At 41.7% G+C, this 24,823-nt stretch overlaps 1 protein-coding gene across 3 annotated transcripts; it reads left to right on the plus strand.

Annotated features, from left to right (window-relative positions):
• Positions 1-262: 262 nt before the first annotated feature.
• On the plus strand, positions 263-18,418 carry LOC108941158 (death-associated protein kinase 2-like). 3 transcript variants are annotated; one of them, XM_018763763.2, is made up of 12 exons: positions 263-347; positions 1,311-1,454; positions 10,302-10,523; positions 11,833-11,971; positions 13,607-13,736; positions 13,906-13,954; positions 14,048-14,074; positions 14,176-14,328; positions 14,667-14,712; positions 17,591-17,680; positions 17,765-17,845; positions 18,284-18,418. In XM_018763763.2, the coding sequence occupies exons 2-12, from the start codon at positions 1,378-1,380 to the stop codon at positions 18,359-18,361; spliced, it is 1,092 nt and encodes a 363-aa protein (XP_018619279.1). In that variant the 5' UTR covers positions 263-347; positions 1,311-1,377; the 3' UTR covers positions 18,362-18,418. The 3 variants fall into 3 exon arrangements, with proteins under 3 accessions (XP_018619279.1, XP_018619277.1, XP_018619278.1); XM_018763761.2 differs by lacking the exons at positions 17,591-17,680; positions 17,765-17,845; positions 18,284-18,418 and adding an exon at positions 15,679-16,977; XM_018763762.1 differs by lacking the exons at positions 263-347; positions 1,311-1,454; positions 10,302-10,523; ... (1 more) ...; positions 17,765-17,845; positions 18,284-18,418 and adding exons at positions 10,550-11,418; positions 15,679-16,977.
• The last annotated feature ends 6,405 nt before the right edge of the window (positions 18,419-24,823 follow it).

Genomic DNA, 24,823 nt, shown 5'->3' on the forward strand with positions numbered 1-24,823 from the left:
TTTTGGGCCCACAATACCCGAGGAGTTAATATATATCCTCGGCCTGCTCAGTTATATTTATAATGAGTGAGTTGTGGCGCTAAGGGTTGCGTGAGCGCATCCGTCACGGCTAACAGGTGGTTGTCAGGCTTCAGCGCAGAGCCCGAAGACGCGCGCAAAGGAAGCTGGGAGCGCGCAGCAAGCGCACAGAAGGAGGGAGGGGGAGGAGTACAGCAGAGTTACCCGGTCGGTGCAGGACGGAGCACAAGCGCAGAGTTCTAAAGAGAGCCGGGAGCGAGCGGCGTTGAACGGGAGCGCGGAGGACATGGTGCGCGCCTGTGCGCGGCTCGAGCTCTCATTGTGACGCGGTGAGCACTTGGACGGCGCGCGCGCACAAACTCGCGCCTCTGTTCGCTTTCGCGAGCGGACGAGCACACTTTAAACGTTGGAGGTGTTTATTCTCACGTGCGCGTCGTCGCCGGTTCTGTAGTAACGTTACGTGTCGCTCGCTCTGTCTTGTTATGGACTCTGAAGATGGGTTTTGACACACACGTGTGAAATTTCAGATAGTGTCTCTTTTAAATATATTCATACGTTTAAAAATATGTATTTATATTGCTGCCAGCTGTTATATTAACATGATCTTGTATCCATCCGATCAGTGACTCGTGTAGTTAATTATTATGTACCAAGTAGTAATAACGGGGAAAACACCGGTCAACCGTGTTAAATCAAGACAAGAGCAACTTTGCGAACATACAGTCGTGTCGGAGAAGTTTTGTCTATTTAAGCTTAGCTGTAGTAGACAGCCTTACTACGCAGCAACTAAATTTATCTATCTATCTGTCTGTCTGTAATTTATGTATCTATCTGCGCATGTCTCTCTGATATACATTTAATTTAGTAAAAATTAAAGATGTGAAGGATGTGAATGTGCTGCCTGCCTGTCTGCCCCTAAGAACACTGTGGGATTAGCAGTTCTTTATTACTTGGGAGGTGTGTGTGTGTGTGTGTGTGTGTGTGTGTGTGTGTGTGTGTTATTCAACAATGTTGTACTAGCAAATAACATGATCAAGTTCAGCCCTGTTTTTATCTGTCCATGATAATGGCCATTGCTAAACACTGCACACAGAACTCACTGTGTGTGTGTGTGTGTGTGTGTGTGTGTGTGTGTGTGTGTGTGTGTGTGTTAGATCTGCTGCTTTTTCACTGAGGAATGCGGAGCAGCATGCTGAAACATGTGAGGTGTGCCGTGTCGTTTTGTTCTCCGTTTCCTGTGCGAGACCTGCACTGGGGTCATATGGTCCATCTCCTCTGTCTGTGTCTCGAAGGGCTGCGCATCGACGCGCCTGGCACCCCACCTGGCCTAGGTCACCACTGTACGAGGAAGTCACGTCGATGAGGACGGAAAGCATGGCCGTTTTTAAGCAACAGAAAGTGGAGGACTTCTACGAGATCGGAGAGGAGCTGGGAAGGTCAGTGGAGAGGTCGCTGGAGAAGCACGTCTGTGAAAAACGAAGCGATGCGTGTGCCCAGGAAACACATGATCCAGTTTGTAAATGTAATTACAATACTCATATTCAATATTGTTCATACTGGGACATAATGTTTCTCATTTTTGTGCTGTGGGGCTGCTTACATAATGTGCAGCTCTCAAATTCCCTTTCGAAAACATAGATAACAGCAGAGTACGTTTGTCAATTACTTTTCCGTCTCATGTATTTATAATAAACCTGCCATCAAAACTTAATACTTTTGCTGGGTGATGTAATATCAATTTCGCAACACGTTGTTGCTGAAGAGAAACCTTTTGCTCTTTGACGGTCTGTGTGTGGTCTTTTTTGGCCTTTTGCGCAATAATACTGATTTATTCAACATCTCGGTCTCCGAATCCACTCTTGGGATCACATTGTATGGAATGTACCTCAGTCTGCAAAGCAAAAGTACTCTGCTTTTTTCTTAGACAGTTTATTTCCTTTCAGGAAAACCTCTTAAAACCTGTCAGCTGTAAAACCAGATTTTTACTGAGTGATTGTAACTTAGAGATATAAGAAGGCTCATAAAAATGTCTGATAGAAAGAATGTTTTTGCCATGATAAGGAAGTAATCATCCATGTTCCGAAAAAGAGCAGCGACAAATTTATGGTATGTGGGATGTGGTGTAGGAGTTCTTGTGATTTTCACGTGGCCCTGAGAACGATCTTAAATGAAAATATCAAAATCCACACTGAGTTAAAATGTGTGGGAACATCATCTTAATATGATGCCAGGCTCAAATTCCACACCATAGCCTCATTCATTCATTCATTCATTCATTCGTTTATTGTGCTGCTACGGTGATTCTTCCGCAGCTTCCAGTCTACGCGCACATGACAATGTACACTTTTTAATCGTTGTTGTGACACTGCCAAAAACTTGTTACCAAATGTGTACAGTAACAGTGCAGTGGAGGTGTAGTGCATTTAGCTGCTTTCCTGTCTGTGGTGGGGATGATGACTGTGTCAGTGTCCTGCACCAGACCACACTATTCCACTTCTTCATGTCACGCTCTTTGCATATGCATAAATGAAGAAGCATGACGTATTCACAGCAGAGAGTCAGAACTCTGGTGAGAAGTGAGTATTGCCCATGGTTTATGGATGTGGAGCTGGGTAATGCGCTCCTTCTGCCTAGTAAAAAGCCAGTGGGCTGGTGTTGGACGGGCTCCCTTCTCCCTAGCAAGTGAGAAAATTCCCTCCCACCAGTGTTGTGCTCATGAGCCCAAGCAAGGATGCACCTTAATGAGTCTATGGTCTCGTCACAGTCAAGTCTGCAAAATGTCCCATCCTCCGAATTTCTTTTCCAATGAAGTTGACTTTTGATCGTCTGCAGATCGGAGGCTTTTAGGTCTGGGAGCCTACATCCGTTACTTAATACAGTATAGGGAATGTCTGTTTTGCGTTGCTGTCAACCACAAAACTGTTGTATGGAAATATCTGACACTGGCTACTGTAAATATGTAAGGCAGAATGATTTTTTTTTTTTTTCCCCCTCAATGAAAGTGAATTTATAAATTGTTGATTAAATTAGAGAATAACCTTTGGATTTGCTAAGCATTAATGTTGTTTTTGACTATTCATATGGTTGTGGTCATAATTTTTATAATGACTGCTTTTCATTCCCTAACAAACATTATGTATAGTATGTCAGGTTGTATGACAGGGGTTTAAGCATGTGTCAGGTCCACTTCATGACAACCAGCAATTTTCCCACACAGTCCCGTGATCCCAGCAGTTGTCATTTGCAGACCTGTTGAGCTGCAGCTTTCAACCCGTGGTCGTCGTCTTCATCGTTAAGTGGTCGTTCTCTTCATTTTCACTTCTCTGCATTATTTTAAATTATAATTGCAGTAAAAAAAAAACATCTGCGGACCTGATCAGAGACCTGAAAAAGGCATTCGATTGACTGCAGTTGGTCAGTTTTGCGTGTTGTGTGTGAAAGGCTAGTCCCCATTAGACCTTGCAGCCATAATTACACCTTTCTGTGGAACAAATTTCTCCAAAGATCGGTAGAAGAGGAAGAGGAAATGAAATACTGTCCATGCAACATCTGTATAAATGAAGACGGTACTAACACCGACACAGTGGTCATGCAGCAGTCGTACTCAGCAAGCACTTACTGTACGGAGATCTCCATGTGTGCCGTATGAGCCGTTTACACAAAGGTTGTCATGAGGTGTGATGCCTATTTTGGGTATGTATAAAATGTCCCTCATGAGTTATACTGTGTTCTTCCACATTTGTACAAAATGTGAATTTAAACCCCCGTCCAGGGTAGGTTCCCCTCCCCCTCCAGCCTTGCACCCTGTGTTGCCGGGTTTGGCTCTGGTTCGCCGCGACCCCACTTGAGACAAGTGGTTTCAGACATTGTGTGTGTGTGTGTGTGTGTGTGTGTGTGAGAGACATGAATTTAACCCCTTTTAAAGGGTGTGTGTGTTGCTAGTAGTAGCATGTTGTGTTTTTGTGTTTTGTGTGTAAAGTAGATGTCTGGAATTAAGGGAAATCTTTGTGTGTTTCACTTGACACGGATCGTGTGAATGCAAGAAAATGAATGACATTTTGAACAGGTGTTGCTGATCCCGACGGCACGGGCCGAGAGCTAGCCAGGGTATTTCATGTATTTGTTTGGCGTATTTATAGTACGGGAGTACAGTATACGCAATATCCCCTGTGTACACCACTGAGAACGTCACAAAGACCTTAGCAGGTACAGTATCTGCCTCACATTTGTTGGTTTAGTGAAAAATTAATATTTATCCCTTGAATTGCAACAGCAGAGCCACATGACAGATGCTCCCTTTGGTTTATTCTAAAAAGCATTTATATCAGATCAAGTCTCAATGTTACTATGCTCTGAAACCGCTTGTCATGAGTAGGGTCTCGGCGAGCCGGAGCCTAATCCGGCAACACAGGGCGCAAGGCTGGAGGGGGAAGGGACACACCCAGGACGGGACGCCAGTCCATCGCAAGGCACCCCAAGCGGGACTCGAACCCCAGACCCACCGGAGAGCAGGCGCTGGTCAAACCTGCTCCGCCGCCGTGTCCCCCTCAACCCACAAGCGGTTGTAGATATTTTACAAAGATAAATATTTTTTATCTGAAGTTGAATATACAGCCACCCTTCCTTACTTGTCTTTAGACTTCTTTTCCACTAGACTTTGCTATTTTTACATTCTACGTTTCAAACCTGGACATCAATCGTATATAGGCCTTGGGGTTGAGAGAACTTGATCAGCTGAGGATAACTGGGATTTCAACCTGTTGTGATGCCCTTCAGTGAGAGCCAGAGTGACATAACTTTGACAATCCTCAACTGTTGGCTTGCTTTGTGTGATGATTTGGAGAACATAATTGCAGTGTTTTGGTTTGTTTTTCAGCTGGCCCTGCTCAATTAAAACCACAAAACCACAAAAAAAATTTAAAAAAAAAAAAAACTTTTTGGTTCAAATGAATGAAAAAATGCTTAGGCAGCCACTCCTACCCTAATAATTCACTCTGGCGCCCATCCTGGTAAGGGTCGCAGTGGTCCAGAGCTTATCCTGGACCTACCCTCATATGGGTTTTCAGTGTAGGTGAGGGAAGAAGAATCTTAGGAAGTTTGTCTTAACCTAAGATAGACTGAGAAAATAACTGTGGGTGACTGCTGTAGGGGATGGGTGTATCCCTGGTAAGGCTTGTGGTGAGACTGTCCTTGGGACTTGTTAATCGCAATGCAAACTGATCCACTGACATCCCAAGAGCACCGTGCATTATGTTGAACTGGCCCAGGGGGAGAATGGAGGCTTTGTTGAACCTGTAGGCTTCTTTTGTATACATAATGTGAAGGTTCCTGCAACAGCACCTTCCACGGAAGAAAACGCCACTCCTTTGTTGTCGAAGGTACGTTCCTCAAGCTGCTTCAGTGAGTCTCCAAACTCATGCCGTACCCTCACGCAGTCCGGGGCTGTTTCCCGCTGCTCGGAAACAACATGCAGGACATTGCGCTGTTTAAACATGAAATGCAGTAAGAGAGGGGGGTGCGGTGGCACAGTGGGTTGGACCAGGTCCTGCTTTTTGGTGGGTCTGGGGTTCGAGTCCCGCTTGGTGTGCCTTGTGATGGACTGGCATCCCGTCCTGGGTGTGTCCCCTCCCCCTCCTGCGGCTCCCTGCAACCCCGTATGGGACAAGCAGCTTCAGACAATGTGTGTGTGTGTGTGTGTGTGTGTGTGCGCTTGCAATAAGAGATCTGTAAGTCTGCCAGTGCTTTTTTTTTTTTTTTTGCTTTGACAAGGGCGCAAGCATTTGCGGTGCTACGCTTCAGCGCTGATGAGAGAGCCCGCCTGGCGAACGCGCCCTGCTCGATGCCTCAGTTTGAGAGTGATTAAGGAGTTCAGAATGCACTGCGCTCAGGAGACTTGGGATTGGCAAAAGTGTAACTTCCTTTGCTGTTGTGTCACTCCAGTTGCGTGTTGTGAAATGCACGCAAGATCGCCGCGCTGGCGCCATTCGCCAGAACAAATGGCTAAACCGTCGAAGCAGCTAATAACCTTCAGCTGCTTTAAGTGGAAAAGCTCTTGTGGTCACACGGGGGAAAAAAAAAAAAAAAAAAAGATGTGGTCAGATACTAGTGCACCAGCATTTTAATGTTTGTAGAATTTAGCTGTACGTTTGCATGTAAGACAGAAAGCCAATAGCAACCAAAGATACTCTCCAAAGTAAAATTATACATTTTGGCTCACCAAAAGTGTTTAGAATATCCAGAGGTCAACTGTACAGGGGCTTAATATAGGACATGATGTAATTATACCCAAACCAGAAGTTGTGTTCATACAACCCATTCATCCAGGCTCTCGTTCTCTCGTTGAGGTCTCTTTCCCCAGGCATCACGCCATTAGTTGTAGTTTGCATTTATTAATTTCACTGATACTTTTCTCTAAAGCAACTTACTATGTTAAGGATTTAGTTATTACAAGCTTACCATTACTTACCCATTTATGCAGCTAGATAACTTTACTAGAGCAATTTAAGGTAAAGGTACTGCAGTGGGACGTGGGATCAAACCTGCAGCCTTTGCATCTACAGGCGGTAACTAACCACTACACTACCAGCTGTCCCTGCAATACGCATTCATTTTGCCAAAGCAACTTACAATGTTAACCTACCTATAATAATTTACCAACTTATACCGTTGGCTACTGTTACTGGAGTAATTTAGGGTAAGTACCTTGCTCAAGGGTACTATAACTGGAGACTGAACCTGGGACCTTTGGGTCCAAAGGCAGCAGCGCCAACCACTACACTACCCCCAGTTACCCGTAGCTCAGCAGAAATGAGTCTACTTGCATTTCCTGAGTGAAATTGTGGTCCTTTATTTCTATTGTTAATAGACATAACACTGTTAATAAGCTTTAATATGTATTTAGTGTGGGCAATGTTAGGTGAAGTGCACAACAACTGATTGTTGTCGCTGAATATGAAAACGTTGAACGTGTGTAATTTGAAGTCCTCTACCTCTTTCCCCCAGTTCATTTAGTCAGTTGTTCAATTCTTACGTCTCCACAAATGCTCTCATGCCCTGTCCTACTCAGGAGGTGTGAACATACGCACACACCTTCTCTGAGGCCCAGTAAGTAAAAACTTTGAATGGCAAATATTTTATCATGCTGTATAATGCAGTGTTTTATCTTTGCGTCAATAAATGGCGACCATCAGATAAGTGAGTGTCCCTCATGGGGGCAAACAGGACCACTGTAATCTGACCGAGTGTGTTGTGGTGTTGGGCAACAGTGTTAATTCAGCCACCCCTTCCTCCTCAACCCCAAATGAAGCCCATAGGAGCCAACAGGTGAAAGGAGTGGATGCACTGCAACTATTATTAGGTGCCAGTAATGTCACGGGGACCTGTCTCCTTCCTTAGGGTTAATGTGAAAATATAAATTAAAAAAAAAAAAAAAAACCTCACACATTTCTTCTTATTCACAGAGGCTTTATTTCTGGTGTCTGTCCTCATTTTTTGACCTCAGGCCTGTAATGATTATTAAAACTTAAGTCTTAATATGTTTGCATGCAGTATTGCTATTAACCATAAGTTGAAAAATCAATTATTGTATGTGTATATAACATGGGAATATGGTACTGTACTTGTATTACAGCACAATGGTTTTCTGCTTGGGAATTCGTTATACTTTATCACAGATACCTTGATTTCTGTAACGTGGCATGTTACACTTTAGCACAAAGTATTTTTTCAATTTGCTGACATTACATGTGATTTATTTTTTCTTTTCAGGTTCAGATAATGTATACATGTACCTGTCTCTACAAATCTGTGTTTGTGTAAACTGCAATATAAAGTTAAATGTTGATGGGTGTTCTAGGTCAGTCTTGCATTAGGGTTCCTGAGAAATATTGCTTTTTACTTTTAACATTACATGGTGCACTGTTATTCCTATACAGAACAACATCATGTTAAAGTTGATACAAAATGATCGTCAGCAAACTGAAGACATAAACATACTAAATTATTTTGTATGTGAAATGTTAATGTCTTGCCAAAAGATGAATACAGAAAGTGTTAAGATGACACCCTCTGTCTATCGGGAGGGCAAGTCTCTGCTTTGTGCCCTCAGATAAACTTTTCAGACTAAATATTCCTCCAGGGTCCGCGAGCCATTCTACCTTCTGGAGACGCAGCTGGCTGGAATTCCTCACATTACACTTTAAAGGCAGCGTCTATCTTTAGGACTCCGTGTATTTAATGAGGATCGGCTCCAAATGAGGAGCGGAACTTTTAGTTTGCCTTCCTCCCGACTGTCCAGCAGCACAAATGCACATGAGGTTTTCAACCAAAAAAAGAAAAAAACACAACGTGTCTGCCCTTCCCAACCTTAAACACAGGTTAACAGGCTTTACTCTGTCTGTAATTGACCTTTTTGGGTAAGTGATGATTTAGCTGAGGCTGTGATTCTCTCTGGGCAGCGAGGGCTTGCCGAGGCACAGCGGTATGGCCTAAAAACGAAGAGGCTTAGTCAGCTCAGACGGCACGTTGACACGTCTCCTCCCTGCCCCTGGGTGACGAGGCCATTTGATAAGGCTCCCGCTATAGCCGCAGAGAGCACCGCGCACATGGCATTGCACCCGAGAGGAGGAACTCCCATCGAGGCTTATTTTCCGCGTGTCTCATCGCTTCATCGATTTACAAAATCATTATAAAAACGAGATCCGTTCCATCCCTTTTAGACGGTTGAATAGAAGGCTCTCTGAAAATTGAGAAAGCTTTGAGGGTTTCACGCTCGGCCAGAAAGGGTTTCTGCTTTTTAGTTTCTAAAAATATGTTTCTAACTTGCATGCAACTGTGATTCCGAGCCCCTTTAGAGTTTCACCGCGAAAGTTTTGTTGCAGCTGAAGCGTACCACACAGCGTGTGCCCTTTTAACTGTGCTGTCGTGGGACTACAACGCGGGAATTCATTCTGAGAGGATTAACAGCTGCATACAGTATTTGTGATAAAATAAAAAGGGCATTGTTCAGACTCAAAATGTATCTCTAGATCCTTTGACCGCTTGGAATCGGTCATATTTATACCATCTTGACAACACGCGCGCAGGAATACAAACCGGTGTTTTGCACTCGGAAACGTAGCAGCTGTATATGTACGATTTCAAGAAACTTTAAATGTCCAAGAGAGTCACGGCCAATGAAAGAACTTTTAATCATTAGTTGTGCTCAGTCTTGGGTTGCTATCAAGGGCATTTCAGCTGTGACTAAAGTTGACGACGTCTTAAACGTTCAACACAGACCATTTCTAACCAATGAGTGGCTGAATTTTGTTACGTTTTCCAGATGCTTTTCTCCAAAGTAACATACAATATTAATCTACCTAGAGTTATTTACCCATTTATACAGCTGGGAAATTTTACTGGAGCAAAGTGGGTAAGTATGTTCCTCAGGGGTGCTACAGCCAGAGGCGGGAATCAACCCCGCAACCTCTGGGTCTAAAGGCAGCAGCTCTAACTACTACATTGCGAGCTGTCCCGACTAACATGCACTAAATTTGCTTCTTTTTTTCTGTAGTTAGGATTTTTTCGTGATGGGAAGGTCCAACTAAGTAGCAAACCGTAATGATGCAACAGGTTTTTTTCCCGAATTTATATTGTCCTCACTTTCGCGCTCTCGTTCCTTCTCACGCGTGCCTTCATCCTCTCTCAATACTTTTTGAAAGTGTATTCTCCTTTTACAACTCCTACTTCCCCGCAGCGTCGCGGTGGTTTGGAGCCCATCCCAGAAGCATAGGCTGCTGCTCTACGTGGGGTACGCCGCGAACGGGATGCCAGTCCGTTCCAGTGGAGCCGACACACGGTCAAACGCATACGTTCGACTAAAAATCGTGTTTTCGGACCGTGGGAGGAAACCGACAGTAACATGCACATTCCACACAGATCGAATGGGGATTGAACCCACGTTCAGTCGCGTAGCCCGTGAGCTGCAAGATACCTGCAGCACCTCCGCTGTGTCGCCCTTCTCCCTCCCTGTCGGACGTGATGCAGCAGAACTGAAAAATTTCACTAATGGTCTTCAGATGTGTTTACGGCAACTCCATAGCTTGTCTTGCCTTGGACAAAGTACTGCTTCTTTCTAATGCTGGTTTCTTGCTACTTTTAGATTATGGTGGAACAGAAGGACACTTGTTATGGTGCCTACAAAGGAAGGAGAATACGCAGAGCTGCGATGTTTCTATCGCTTTGCAGTGTTTGGTGGCAGTTGGAGCCGTGTGGCCTTACGAATGCTCTCCCTTCCTGGTCGGCAGTGGGCAGTTTGCCATCGTGAAGCGATGCAGGGAGAAGAGCACGGGGCAGGACTTCGCCGGCAAGTTTATCAAGAAGCGGCAAAGCCGTGCCAGCCGACGCGGAGTGCGCAGAGAAGAGATCGAGCGCGAGGTCGGCATCCTGCAGCACATCCAGCACCCCAACATCATCACGCTGCATGACATCTACGAGAACCGCACCGACGTGGTGCTCATACTGGAACTGTGAGTGAAGAGGAGAAGCATCTGCACCAGCCCTACCCATCTGTTCTGACCGATGTGACTCACAGGGCGCCGGTTCGATGACGGAAAACTTGTAGTTATCGGGAGAAATGCTTCACGTTTAGTGTGTGTCAGGATCAGATGTGTTAGCGCGACTGCCGTCAGATTGTGAAACGATCTGCGTTTTACTGGCTTTTCCCTTGTTAAACGAGAGCCTTAGTTTAATATTTTAGTCGAATATCGAACTGTGTAAATTCTTAATCCGTGAAGAATATTTCCGATTGGAGGGGTGCATGCAGAAAGAAATTTGGGCGTATTATAGATTCGTTTGAAGTTCGCTTTGTTTTTTTTGCAGAGCGCTCTCCTCACCAGAGAGGCACGGAGAGCCGCGCAAGATTGCGATGCAGTTCGATGATAATACGTGAAAACAAATATAGCGTGATTCATTATAGAAAAATATTAAAAGGGATGAGTATAATGCTTATTAGAATTAAATTAACAAAAAAGGTCACTCGAAAAGTCTGTTTGGCAGGCATTTCTGCGATGACGGGTGCTAGCACAATTTGTGCAGTTTTTCATAATCCTGGGCTGGGGCTTACAGGAAATGTTTATATTTGTTGTTCTTGGCCAAGGGGCTGTTTGCTTTAGTTTTTTGCCAACAGTGTGCAGGAGTAAGTGACCTGAATGTCACTGCCTAGGTCAGTAGCCAGTGGGTGGGGGAGAGAGACGCTCCTTGTTAGCGTGGTTTTTCAGGCCTCGATGAGGAGAGGAGCACGAACGCCCAATTAGCGCAAATTATAGGGTTGCTGCAGTTAACACGCAGTGCTAGCCTGGAACCGTCACTGGTCCCATTGTGGAAAAACTCATGATTTAATGAAGAAATGTTGGTAAATGGATGGTAAAAGCGGATAATTTCTTACGCATTTGAGTAAACGGCACGCAGTTCTGTAGAGAAACCTGTGTTCTAATGTGTTCTCTGTAGATTTGCTAATAGATAACATATCTGTTGATAGGCTGCGCGCACACTTTTTTTCAACTAGAAACAGGATAGCATTAAAAAGAGGATGTGGGTATCATTTGAAATATTGAGAATCAGCTTTTTTTAGCTGTGGTTTGACAGTAGTCTGGGTTCTGTTGTGCTTGTATGAATTTTCTAACTTTCTGCTCTGCCTTGTTTCTCTTACTGGATCAAAGATGTCAGGCTAGAGCTTTACTACCGGTCCTCCTATCTGAGTGATGAACACCGTAGTAGCGGTGAAAGGCCATCTGTAAAGTGAGTAGAGTCGTCACATAAAGCCCATGTCTCTTACAGGGTGTCGGGAGGGGAACTGTTTGACTTCCTGGCTCAGAAGGAGTCCCTGAGCGAAGAGGAGGCTACGCAGTTCATAAAGCAGATCCTCGATGGAGTCCACTACCTCCATTCCAGAAAAATCGCTCATTTTGATCTCAAGGTGCTCGATCTCTTTCTTTGTTAGGTTATTTTCCTGTGCTGGCAGCCTGTTGTCATTTTTGTCATGCTTTTAAAGCACGGTACACGTTTCACTCTTTCTGTTTACGTCTACGTAGGTTGTTGAGGCGACGTTTTTTAACAACCGACTTGCATCGCTTCCTTTTAAATGTGCGTTGTATACGGACGGGCTGCTTTTATACTTGCAACAGCTGCGATCTTGCTCTAGTTCCTTCTGCGTTCTAAACCATCCCCTTCATTCTGTCACAAGCCCATAACCACAAAGGGCCCCGCTGCTCTTCTGCTTTGATGGGATTATTTGCACTGGCATAAGGCCTGCATGAAAAGAGGAAGGGAGCGTATTAAGTTGTTCTGGTGACAAGTCATTTCCCAAACCCGAGCGCCATATTTGATGTTGATGATGCCTGAGTGTGTAGTATATAAATAATATAAAATCATAATTAATTCATAGCAGCAGATGTTGCGCGGTACGTGAGCGAGAGCCGAATAGTCTCCGTAAATCCAGCACGTTCAAGAAAATGGAGGCCGGGTTTGCTCTCCCCGCTGAGAGTTCAAACAGATATCCAGCTGCGAACATTAGTTGCTTTGTGGCCTCATTTTGGCTTTGCTTTAAGGGCTGTTCATACCTCTGCTGCAGGAAGCCATAGAATTCTGAGAGTTATGAGAAGGTTAAATGGGGCTCCGCGGTGTGCTGCGTCATCAGCCTGGGAGCGCCGGGTGCAGTCGCTTTGCTGATAGAGGGCTCGACGTGTGGGATCGGAGCTGAGATTGCTCTCCTCCGCCAGCACCGGCAGGGTCACAGGTGTTACGTTGGGTCCGTCCCCCGGCTCCAGAGCCGGCACCGGACAGGTTCCCGAGGAAGTGGGAGCAGAATGTGGAGCCCGTCCAGAGTACGTTCTCGGATAACTGGACTAACTTGGGCTCCTCTGGAGTTCGCGGAACCAGACTCACATCCCCGAGTCAAGTTTTGAGGCCTTAAACCAGCTGTTCAGTAGTTGGCTCATGTTTCCAGGTGTTCCAGTAAATGTTCTTTTCATTTATTTGCTTCAGGAACATAGTCAGTGTCGTTAATAGATTTAACTGTGTTTTCAAACTTTTTGTTTAATAGCTCATGGTTAAAACAGATGTTGCGGAAGTCGTGTACAAACGTGTTTTTCTATGACTAGAAGTGACTCCTTATGGCAGGAAGTACAACTGTTTATCTTGCGTGCATTGAAGAGGCATTTCCTGTGGTTGTGAACACTTGAGTATTTATCAGTGTAATATATTTTTTAAGGGTCTTTGTATCGGTAGCCAGCAATGTCTGTGCTTTCTGTCCTGTACCCAGACCAGTGGTTTCAAATTGTCAAAACCGGTTTGGACACGATGTGTGATGTTGCTTGGAACAGTAGTCATTTAAAATTACGGTGAAGAAAATTAATTTCCTCCAAGCAGACTTTCAGATTTATAAGATATGAAAGCTCATACTGTGACATACTTTTAAGAACTTTATAACCAATAAAATTGTCTTGCTTGCGATTGTGAGATCTTGCAACAAAAAGGGATTTTATTTCTGTGCCACATTTCTTAGCTCTGGTTATTAATTGGCATTCACATGTTTTTTTCCTCTGGTTCTCAGCCTGAAAATATAATGCTGCTAGATAAGAACGTACCCTTACCACGGATAAAACTGATTGACTTTGGTCTAGCTCACAAAATCGAAGATGGAGTAGAATTCAAGAACATTTTTGGAACTCCAGAATTCGTTGGTAAGTTGTTCTAGTTTTGATTGTGCGGGACAGTGATTCCTTGCAGAAAAATTACAGTGCAGATACAGTATTTATCTTGGTGTGTATGGGTTTTAAACAACTGGTGGTTGTGTAGCATTTTCAGAGCTTCTGAAGTGATGCTTATGGTTCGTCTCATGTCTTTTTTAAGCTCCAGAGATCGTCAACTACGAGCCTTTGGGATTAGCAGCAGATATGTGGTGAGATGTCTCGATTTACTCTCTTGATTTATGCTATGCAGCAGACAACTGTGTCATTCTCAGAATTACCATTGTATCTGTGTCCTCTTGCAGGAGCATAGGAGTCATTACCTACATCTTGTAAGTTCAGGAGTATTTGTTTCTGAAATCCTCTTCATTTATCACGTCCTGGTTACATTTGCTGCGGTTTTGTTAAGTTTCTCTATGTGTTGCTCTCGCAGGCTGAGTGGGGCTTCACCATTTCTTGGCGAGACCAAACAGGAGACTTTGGCAAACATCTCGGCTGTGAACTATGAGTTTGATGAGGAGTTATTCAGTCACACTAGTGAACTTGCAAAAAGCTTCATCAGACAGTTGCTAGAAAAGGACACAAGGTGAGTCATCAAAATCACTAATGTAAGTTTTTGCCTAAAGGAATCTGTAATGGTATTTAGGAAGTGGTGTTTCTATTCACAATAATATTTTGAAGGACTTTTCCTTAAGACCTATTTTATCTGGCTTCATTCTTTGCATGCTGTGACTGGAACGTGCACATTTCTGCATTTCAGTTGTGAAAGTGTGATACAGAATTCAACAGGGTTTAGGGCCAGAATGAAGCATGATGAGGCTTGTTGCAATAGCTGCGGTCTTAGATGCCATGCGCGTGATGTTCTTCTTCTGGAAGTTTATGTCAGCTGAGCTTGTGGGATCTTGACTGAATTTTGCTTTTCAGGAAGAGACTTACAATTCAAGATGCTCTCAACCACCCCTGGATTAAGGTATCTGGTATACTATATTTAGCACAAAATGAGTTTTACAGGATCATTCCTGCAGTAGTCTCTGTATAAAAACTCTGTGTGTGTGTGTGTGTGTGTGCATGATGTTTTTAACTGATGTTAATTGATCATGTCATGTAATGTAATGTAATGTAAAAACAATGTAAATTTAACTTGCATGTAGGCAAGGGATTCATCCCATGTACAGCTTGTGAAAATGCCCTTATATATGGAGAAAGTAGTAAAAGCAGTCATTTGGGAATCTGTTTCTTAACAAGCCTGGAGCATGTTTGTAAGTGTTCTGTGCTGTAAGGAAAAGACTCACACTCTGAGTGGGAGATCGCAGCTCTGTTTATGCTCCAATGCAAAGGATGAGAGTTGTTGGATGATTCCTGCTACATACCACTGGAGCATCATTTACTGTAAAGCAGCAGCAGCTACCTTAGGAGTTGTATATTTCTCAAAAAGAATTCTCCTCCTAAACCACATGACTCTTGCAGTCATAAACACCTATTTAAATTCTAATCAAGGTGTGATATAATTAGAAGATTTGGAGCCAAACTTCATTAACAACAGACAACTACATTCATCTGAGTTTTCATTAGCATAAGTCTTTTAAACCCATGGACACATATTTTGTTGTTTATAGTGAGCACATGTATTACATTACATGTACTATTTTGACATAGTACATTCTGCAGATAATAAAAATTGACCTATAAATTTCTATTAATGTGGAAACCTTGTTACGTTTGGAAAACTGCATGAAATTATGGAAGAAAAAGAAGAATGACTCCAGCATGAAACATGGAGCGTGTTTTCGATATCTGCATCCCCTGGCTGGAAATTAACCCCTGATTTGCTGAGCACCACTCTGGTTTTCGCTGATGTGTCTGTGGACCTGTGCCACATGGAACATCGTGGTTTCAGTTCCCTATTCAATAATCATCCATTTCTGTGTTTGTGAAGTCCCATGAACACAAGCAGGAAACCAAAGGGCCTGAGAGCAAGAAGAAGGAGCGCAGGCAGCTGAAGACCAAACGTCTGAAGGAGTACACCATTAAGTCCCATTCTAGCATGCCTCCAAACAACACCTACGTCAATTTTGAGCGCTTTGCTAAGGTGGTGGATGATATCTCCTCCATGGAGAACAGCTTCACTGACATTGCTAGGGTACACATTTCGCTCCAGGAGGATATAGATGCCCTGATTTCCATCTACAACGAGAAAGACTCCTGGTATAAAGAGGAAAACGAGAATGTGAGACACGAACTCTCCCAGATCCGTTACGAGTTCCGCAAGTTGGAGGCCATGAAGAAGCATGTGCGGGATGACGTGAAGGCAGTGGACTGTAGCTTGGCCAGCATCAGTGGGAAGTATGTAGATCGGAAGACACACTTTGATTCCTTAAGGCAGGAGCTCTCCTCTGAGCTTAAGTGGGTCCAGGATGTCATGACTTCCTTCCAGATAGATGTTGACAACAAGGGCATCTCTAACCGGAGCTTTTCCTCTTTCTTCAACAATGATATCAATGAGGCCTTGAAGGAGCTTCTCAACCAGTCCTGTGGAGGGGAACTACTTTCTGGCATCAATCTGGACCTGAACTAAGGCCTACATTGAAAAGACATGAGACCATTAAAGAGAAAATATAGTACTAGTTTTGTGTTGTTTCTTAACATAGTGAAGGCAGTCTTTGTAGTATGTTGGATTAAGTATTTTTAATCAGTATTACGTGTTTTGTTTTATAATTAATGCAAGTAAAGGCATTTTAGTTCCCTTTGCCTGAGTAAAATAGGAAGTAATTACTCTCCCATTGTGTGCAGTGCTTGGAAATATTTTGGTTCCATTGTGTTCAAAATGTGTCTTTTTTTTTTTTATGCCCTGTGAAAACAACTTATACATATGTTTACTGTTTGTATGTCACTTAAGGAATTGGAAGCCAAGTTTTGTTTTTGCATTTAAAACTGGTTTTTAAAATCAAAGCTGTTAATGAAAGACCCTCACTTGAATAAATGTTTAGTAAATTTTTTTTGTATTTGTTTTGTAACAGGCAACATGATTAAGATTTTGTAACAGTTGATCAAGTTTTGCTTTTTTGTGACTAATGCTAAATTTTAACAAACTTGTTAGCTGATTTAAACTGACCACATGGTTCAATTTGTACTGTACACACATTATGATGCCATCAGTGTGGCGTTTGGTACAGTTTCCTTCTATTTCCTTTTTTTGTTGTGTATGTGATTTTGGTCTGTTATTTTTCAAGATCTGAACCCATTTGCCTTATAAAGTTGTTTTGAAACATGATGCTTTGAAACATCATGCTTTGTACACTTTCTAAGATTTAGTTTCATGTTCTTTATTTAAAAAAAGCGATATTCTCCAATGCTCCAAACATAGCCAGTATATGAAATAAAATAAGCTGTGTTCTGGAGCTAAACACTTTTGGACTGTGGATTCACAGACTTTTAGTAGGATAAGGTACAAGGAGTTCAGTCATTTCACATGTACTTTTCAAGCTTCTTTACTCGATATGTACATGAATAACTGTGGTTTGTTATTTCATATAGTATGTGGGTTTCTGGTTATGGCACAGTTTTGAATATCCATCCCAAAGGTTCACCTACACAGATTTTGGTTAATTTTGTGCTGCTGTTGTTACCAGACAACAAATTTAATACTGACCTAAAAACATGCTCCTTGTAACTGAACTTGAAATTAGCAAAATAGTTGTAAGAAGTCTAACAGAAGTGTATCTTTGATTTTTGCACAAGTCTTTTCTTGCAATATTACCCCAGTAAAATAATTTTTTTTTTGCAATTGCCTGCTTTTGATATCTGTTCACTATATTTAAGTTGCCTGTCATTTTTTACCATCTTTTCAGCCCATAAACCCAAGGCAAGCCCTGGTACGGAGGCTGTCTGTCATCAACCTGGAAAATTTCAGGAGACAGTATATCCGCCGAAGATGGAAGGTAATGTGTTCCTCTGATGCAAGGACAATCAACAGCAGTGATGCCTCTTGTTTTTTGAATGACTTATCTTACTGTTTTTAACAGATGTCTTTTAGGATTGTAGCACTCTGCAACCGCTTAACACGCATGATGAAGAAGGAACACCGCAAAGAGGAGGATGACCTGGTAACTATACGTCTTAAAATTTGCACTTACTAGCTTTTCTTGGTTCACTCTTAAGTCCCTTTTACAAATGCGCACAGGATCATCAGCTCTTAAAGAATTTGGTTAAAGTAAGAGAATAATTCAAGCAATAGAACACAACGTGACTGAAAATGTTCTTTAGAAGTTAGAATTCAAGTTTGGGAAAAGAGCCCATAATTCCATGCAAAGCATTAGCTTCTTGTAAAATAGGTGTAATTATGATTCTGAATGTCATCGTCTTTATGGGTGTTCCTAAGATCTTCAGTTCATACCTTAAATAAAACATTAACTTAATTTAAAAGCCTGCAGCAGAAGGAGTTGCTTGTAATTTTGGTCCTTTAGTAAATGACACTGTTAAATCAGTCAGTCAGCTGGGTCTACTCCAACAAGCGACGGATGCAGTAATGGCTCTTCTTGCAGAGGTGCTGCGAGAGTGACCAGGAGGAGGAAGCCATAAAGAAAAGACCCAGAGCCAGGAAAAGGAGCAGCACATCCTGAACAGATTCTTTATTGGAATGACAGATGGTTGGTTGGCCATATACTAAAACAAAAAAAGAGACTACAGAGAAGCTGCTGTTGTGCAAACTGAGCATCTACAATTCTCTCATTTCTAAAATGTGTCATTCACAGAATGAGAATCTGAACTTAAGACATGTGAATTCCAGCACGCCATTTACCCCCAGCTTTACACCCGTTAAGTTATTTTCATTTGCGTGTCACAACAGCCTCCTCCCCCTTGTACATACAGCACAGAGGTTAGTTGTTGTGCATACCTCTACTTTTCCTCTTAGTGAGACTCACGTAGCACTGGGCAAGAGTTGACCTCTGAAGCTTGTCTCGCTGCAAGCAACCAGCAACTTGTCAGTGTCAGAAAGGCAGCGAGGCAGAGGACGTTCAAGAGACCCTGACTGACTTAAACCTTCCTAACTTGCAGATGAATAGTGGCTAATATGTTGCCTTACTCCAGAACTCCCACTGAAAGTCAACCAACGTAGCTGAAGGACTAGAGGCTTGCTCTGGGTTGGACTACCTCTGCTGACTAGATCACTTGATGGCATAATATAGTTCCACACTTCCACAGGAGAAGTTCTGATCTTCTTCATGAACATGTAGAGCATGCAGTTATAGATTCCAAGGGCAATACAATTCTTCTCTGTGTGAAAAGACAGCTTATTTGTAACAAACATTTGGAAATATATATATATATGTATATATATATTTTTTAAATTGGTTTACTGTCATTTTAATTTTTTTCCAGTTTTTTTTTTTTTTTTTTTGGGTGCCTTATCAAGCAGGAGACCAGAGAACAAGCCCTTTGTAAAAATGGTTCCCATGCTTTTCTAACAGTGGGCTGTTGAAAATACTGTCCCAGTTAGGAGTGCTGGAGTTAGTCAGCATTCTGCTGAGTGATTGAAGACTTGTTTGGTACATGGCAGGCGCAGCACTGAGCTTTTAACCCCACCCAAGGAGCATGGGCCACATGTTCTTCATTAATAGTGCACAGTTTGACTAACTGATACTTGGTTTTCCAGTGAAATTTGTCTGTCTGCAATTTTTTAACTCTCTCTGCATGCCATATTAAAGGACAGTGTTGATTTGCAGTTAAAATATTACACCTGTAGTGGCCTTTCTTAACTTTAGTTGTAAGACTGAATTTATTGCGTTGCCCATTCATTAGGCTATATGTCATTTCTTGCTCTAACCCCTTAATGTGCTGTGCACTTTTAAAAGTTTATACATTTTGTGTATCATAAAACAAGTTTTGTCACATGATTGTGCGACCTTCATGGATTATTTTATAACCTTTACTTAAACTGCAAAACAACTGTGGACCTTTTAAGTTTTCTAATTGGTATTTGTCTTGTATATGATTGTAATGAGCTCTAGTGCTGTGCAAATTAAGTACTTTTTATTCTACTTCAGTTGCAAAGTATTACTTCATGTCTTCTATCATATGATGTAAGGAAGTTATATAAGAAAATTTTCAGGAACAGGAGGTTACATGTGATTTTCTCACATGTATCTAGTGTATATGTTAATATTGTTTAAATATCGTAAGTTTTACAGTTCACTGTAAGAGTCTAAACTGTTAAAACTATTGCTGACTGGTTTGTAAGGACAAAGTTTCTGTGCAATGTTAATGTTTACCAGATGTTTCTTTTTTTATTTTATTTTATTTTATTCTGTTGTTTACGGAAAGTCCTGATCAGCCACTAAAAGTGGCCAGTCATCCTCTTCTCATTCATTTTTAAAATGTTTTGAATTACAAAAAGTCTCATAACCAGTTCAGTTTTCAGTTTTGTAAAGTTTTAAAATTATGTTTTTAATGTTTTTCTGTGTTACATTAAGAAAATATTTTAGACTTAAGTTAATGTACCATTCATTAAACGTATTGTACAGTATAGTCTTTGTGTCAGCAAGGTCTGTTGCAGTGTGGTGAGTGATTATTCACTCGAGTATTATGGGTAAATAGTAAAATGAGTTTTGTTAAAACGTATGAATTGTATAATCCTTATTACATATTGTTACTAGCCATTACCTCAGGAACTCAGAAATAGTTGCACAAACTAAAGCACATGCAAAATAACCTGCAGTGCATTTACTCACAAAGCAAGTGTGTGTGTCTATATATTTCCGTAAAATGAATTTTTCCTCCATTGTTTCATTTCACACTGACTTTTTGCTAATTTTTTGTGAGTGCCTTGAATAGGATATGGATGCATACTTCATTTTGTCCCTAGGTTTTGTGTAGTCCTCTTTTGTCCGCACTACAGAGGGGCCCTAACACGTTGTGGAACTGAACTTTGTGTATGCTGTGTCTGATGCATACAGTCCCACTGAGTATCATTAAAGTTGCATTAGACTCCTGAGAATGAGCAGCATTTTCACAAAGCCAGTTCCGCTCACCTGTCAGTTTTTTGTATGCAATAACTGTTGTTATGAAACTTTTATGCTCCTAATGTCTGACTGGAAAACAAAACTGTAGTTAGAGTTCCCTGCATTCTTAATCAGAAAACCTGAAAAGGTTCGAGCATAGTTTTGGCATATTTTGGCTGGTTTTTTGGGTCTAAAATGTGGAATGATGGATTGGGACATGATTGTCTGGGCATGGGAAAAGGATTGTCATTTCTCTGTAACGTTACACAAAAAGTGCTTAATCCGACGGCTTTGGGTGACACCCAACTACAGATTAGTTTTTCACATTCTTGCTTTCAATAAAATTATTGCTGAATCAAAATCTGTGTTCTTAATGTGTGTGTGTGAAGATTCTCCACCTGGTTTGTTCAAGTATAATAGGTATGGACTGAGGTTTATTCAGAATTCCTGAAGATCAAACTGCTGAGGTTCTGTAAATTTGTAATGAATGAATTTTGAAGGGTGGTCAGGCAGTGAAAAAATTGTATAACTGTTTTTCAAGCTCCACTGAGCTGGAAGAGATTTTGGAATGAATTGGACTTGAAACAAGTAATCTGTTGGCAGTTAAAAATGTAGGCCATCTTAATAGCATGGGTGTCAAAGTGGAAATATAATAACAAGCATTTTGTCTTTACTACTTTTCACAGATCTTTTGAGAACAACTTTAGAAAGACTGTCTTTAACATTAACTGACGTCTGTACAAGGTGCTGTTCAATGACCCAGATGACTTCAGCAGGAAATGTTGTATTACTAAAGTTACCTGGCTGAAATAGCAAGGGTACGAAATATTGGGACTGAACACTGGCTTCTTTTGTACACATGACAGTGCATTTAAAATGGTCTTTTATTATCTTGAATATTTTCATACATCCAGAATTCGTTATTTTAGGATATCACACACACACACACACACACACACACACATGCTGTCTGAACCGCTTGTCCCACACGGGGTCGCGGGGAACCGGAGCCTAACCCGGCAACTCAGGGCACAAGGCTGGAGGGGGAGGGGACACACCCAGGACGGGACGCCAGTCCGTCACAAGGCACCCCAAGTAGGACTTGAACCCCAGACCTACTGGAGAGCAGGACCTGGTCCAACCCACCGCACCCCCACTTATTACAGACTCCCAAACATTATTTTTGAACACTATGCTTTTCATCTTATTAACATCCTCTGATGTAACAGAAAAGTCTTCATAATGCTGTAATACTGGTCTCTTAAAGCTTAGAAGCACAAAACCCGATTAGACTTCTGTTTCCAGTCTGTTATTGTAACTGATAATAAGTGTTTTATTTTTGTGGTTTAAATGGATGCATTTGCATATTATACATCACTGTACAAATCTAAAGTTTACCATGTTGCTTTCATCCACTGGCAGTCTCACAAAAGATCATCATCCTTGATTTGATATCTCTGCGATGTTGGAAGGACTTGGCCCAGGCATTTCTCTGGTGTCACTGGGTTCTTTTTAACTTGTCAAGGTTGTGGTAATGGGATCCCTCAAAATGAGGTCATCTATGGTGAGTGCCAGAAGCCATCTGTATTTTTAAATACGCTGCCGAGATAAACCCACATGATCCCAAACTGTCTTGGTTGTATGAGAAGATTATACATCTGTCTGCTATTCGATCGTAACCTATAGGTAATGGTAAGGTGACTGGAAAGTCATATATTTATGGTAGCTTGCGATCTCTCAGTGGAGTGTTATTTAAATAGGACTTCGTGAATGACTTACAAGGCAAACTGGATGTTTCCCAAGGCTGGAATTCGATAGCTGCAGTCACGTGAAATGAGAAAAGGCCTTTGAAACCATGCCTGAGTTTGGCGTCTGCTTACCCATTGTGTGGTAACTAAAGTAAAGGTACAAGCTTCCCTCACATAATGAGAGTAATCCATTCCTAAAGAATTGCACGTAAAGAGACTTCTCATAGAAAGAACTCTTCAGTATTGAAGATTGTAATTGTTATCACTATTACTGCAGCAGTTCTTAATTATTTAAATTTCTCATAAGGCTCTTTACCACTCTGTTGAACTGTTCATAAAGTAACAGTTTATGTTCTGTTTATGTTATGTTCATAAAGTAATTGGTTCTGGCTCCGATGTGATGAAATGACATCCCCATCTCCTTCAGAACTACTGAATCTCTCCCTGCATTTAAGAAGGGTTTTAAAACTCACACTTCTGGACTCACTTCTCCCATGATCCCTTAAGTTCATGTTAACGTGTAAGTGTTTATGGTCAAAAACTGTTGCATCAACGGATAATCCTTTATGCAGCTACTGGTGTGATGCACATTGGTACATATAGTGGAATGTAACAAATTAACTCTGCTTTAGCATCACATGTATGCATCTAAGTCTCTTTGCGTTGATGTAATGCACTCATTTTTTTCTGTGAGATGTACATGGCTTTGGAGAAAAGTGTTAAACTAATACATCTAAATGTAATGTAATATTTGCGATTAAAATAAGATCTAATTATGCAGTCAACCGTAATGATACTGACTTTCAAGGGAATTCTGTGCATTTCATTACTACGTTTTACACAACCACCTGTCCAAGTCAGGATTTCAATGGTCCAGACCTAATGCCTGAAGCATACGGCACTAGGCTTGTCATGGTACTCCTTGGGTGAGAGGCCAATCCAACTCACTGAAAGGAAATTCTTACTGTTAATTAAGATTTTTGCATTTTCTGTTTGTGATATGTTCACTAGAAAAAATAGTCTTCAATTTGGATATAGTTTATTTTTATTTAATATCTTGGTGTCAAACAAACATGGATGCATGGCCTTCTATACAAAACATGCCCTTCAACTGAACATAAAAGCTTCAAAATATAGTTTTATAAAGGTGTAGCACTGTCATTTTTGTTAATATGGCTTAAAAATCAACTTTGTACTGTATTTCTAGTTTATTGCAAATTAACAAGTTAAATGTCGGTATTTATTTCATATTTAACACAAATCTGGAAGCTAATCCAGTAGATTATTATTATTATACTGGAGGCACCTAGAGTCACAGCAAATTCCTTGTGTGGATCAGCACGCTTGACCAATAAATCTGATTCTGATTATTATTATTAGAAAATTTTACATTTTTACACTGGATTTCTCACTCACTTTTACTAACTGCTTATTTCAGTTAGGGTCACAGTAGTCCAGAGCCAAAAAGGCAGGGAGTCACTGGCAGTGGTGGGGAACACCAGTCCATCCTGGGTAGCCGTATATGCACACACTACAAGTAATATAGCTTAGTCAGTTTCCCTGGAGGCGTGGTGGGTTTGGCTGGGTCCCGCTCTCTGGCAGGTCTGGGGTTCGAGTCCTGCTTGGGGTGCCTTGCGGCAGACTGGCATCCCGTCCTGGGTATGTCCCGTCCCCCTCTCTACCAAGATTGAACTGGATTCGAACCTACAACCGAGGGACTTTGCTACCCTACATTGGTGTGATATGAAATTCTCTACATAGCCAAATACATTTAAGGTACTTTTTAGCGTAAAGATAAGCTATAAACAAAAGAAGGCAAGTCTACGTCACATAAATTTAGTCTTGAGTCTCATTCTTCATGTGGTTTCCCACAGAACTAACTTCTCACTAATCAAACTTCCACTTTCAGCAAATGAACTATTGCTTTGCTGCATTTTGTTTTACATCCTGAGAACTGACAGTATTAAAACTTGCTGTTAATGCATATTTACATCTATGTGTTTGCCTATCGAACCTCTTGCTACAACGGCTTCCTGTCTGTTTCCAGCTGCCCTTTTGTCCGTTTTGTTTTTCTGGGCAGATGTACTTTTCTTTGCTTTGAGTTGTATTTTATTTTGCTTTGGACAAAAGCAACTGCTAAATGAATCCAGGTAAAATGGACATTCGTGACCAGGAATGAGCCACGGTAACTGTTGGTGGACCAACACTACAATAAATATTCATATATCATTGTCCATCCATTGTCAGTGATGGCTTGTGTAATTCAGGCTGTCCTGGAGGCATATACCCTAGATGGGACAATATCCATAAACAACATGTGAAAAGGAAAAATGAA

Source organism: Scleropages formosus, chromosome 11, assembly GCF_900964775.1.
Source record: "Scleropages formosus chromosome 11, fSclFor1.1, whole genome shotgun sequence".
Classification (NCBI taxonomy): Eukaryota; Metazoa; Chordata; class Actinopteri; order Osteoglossiformes; family Osteoglossidae; genus Scleropages; species Scleropages formosus.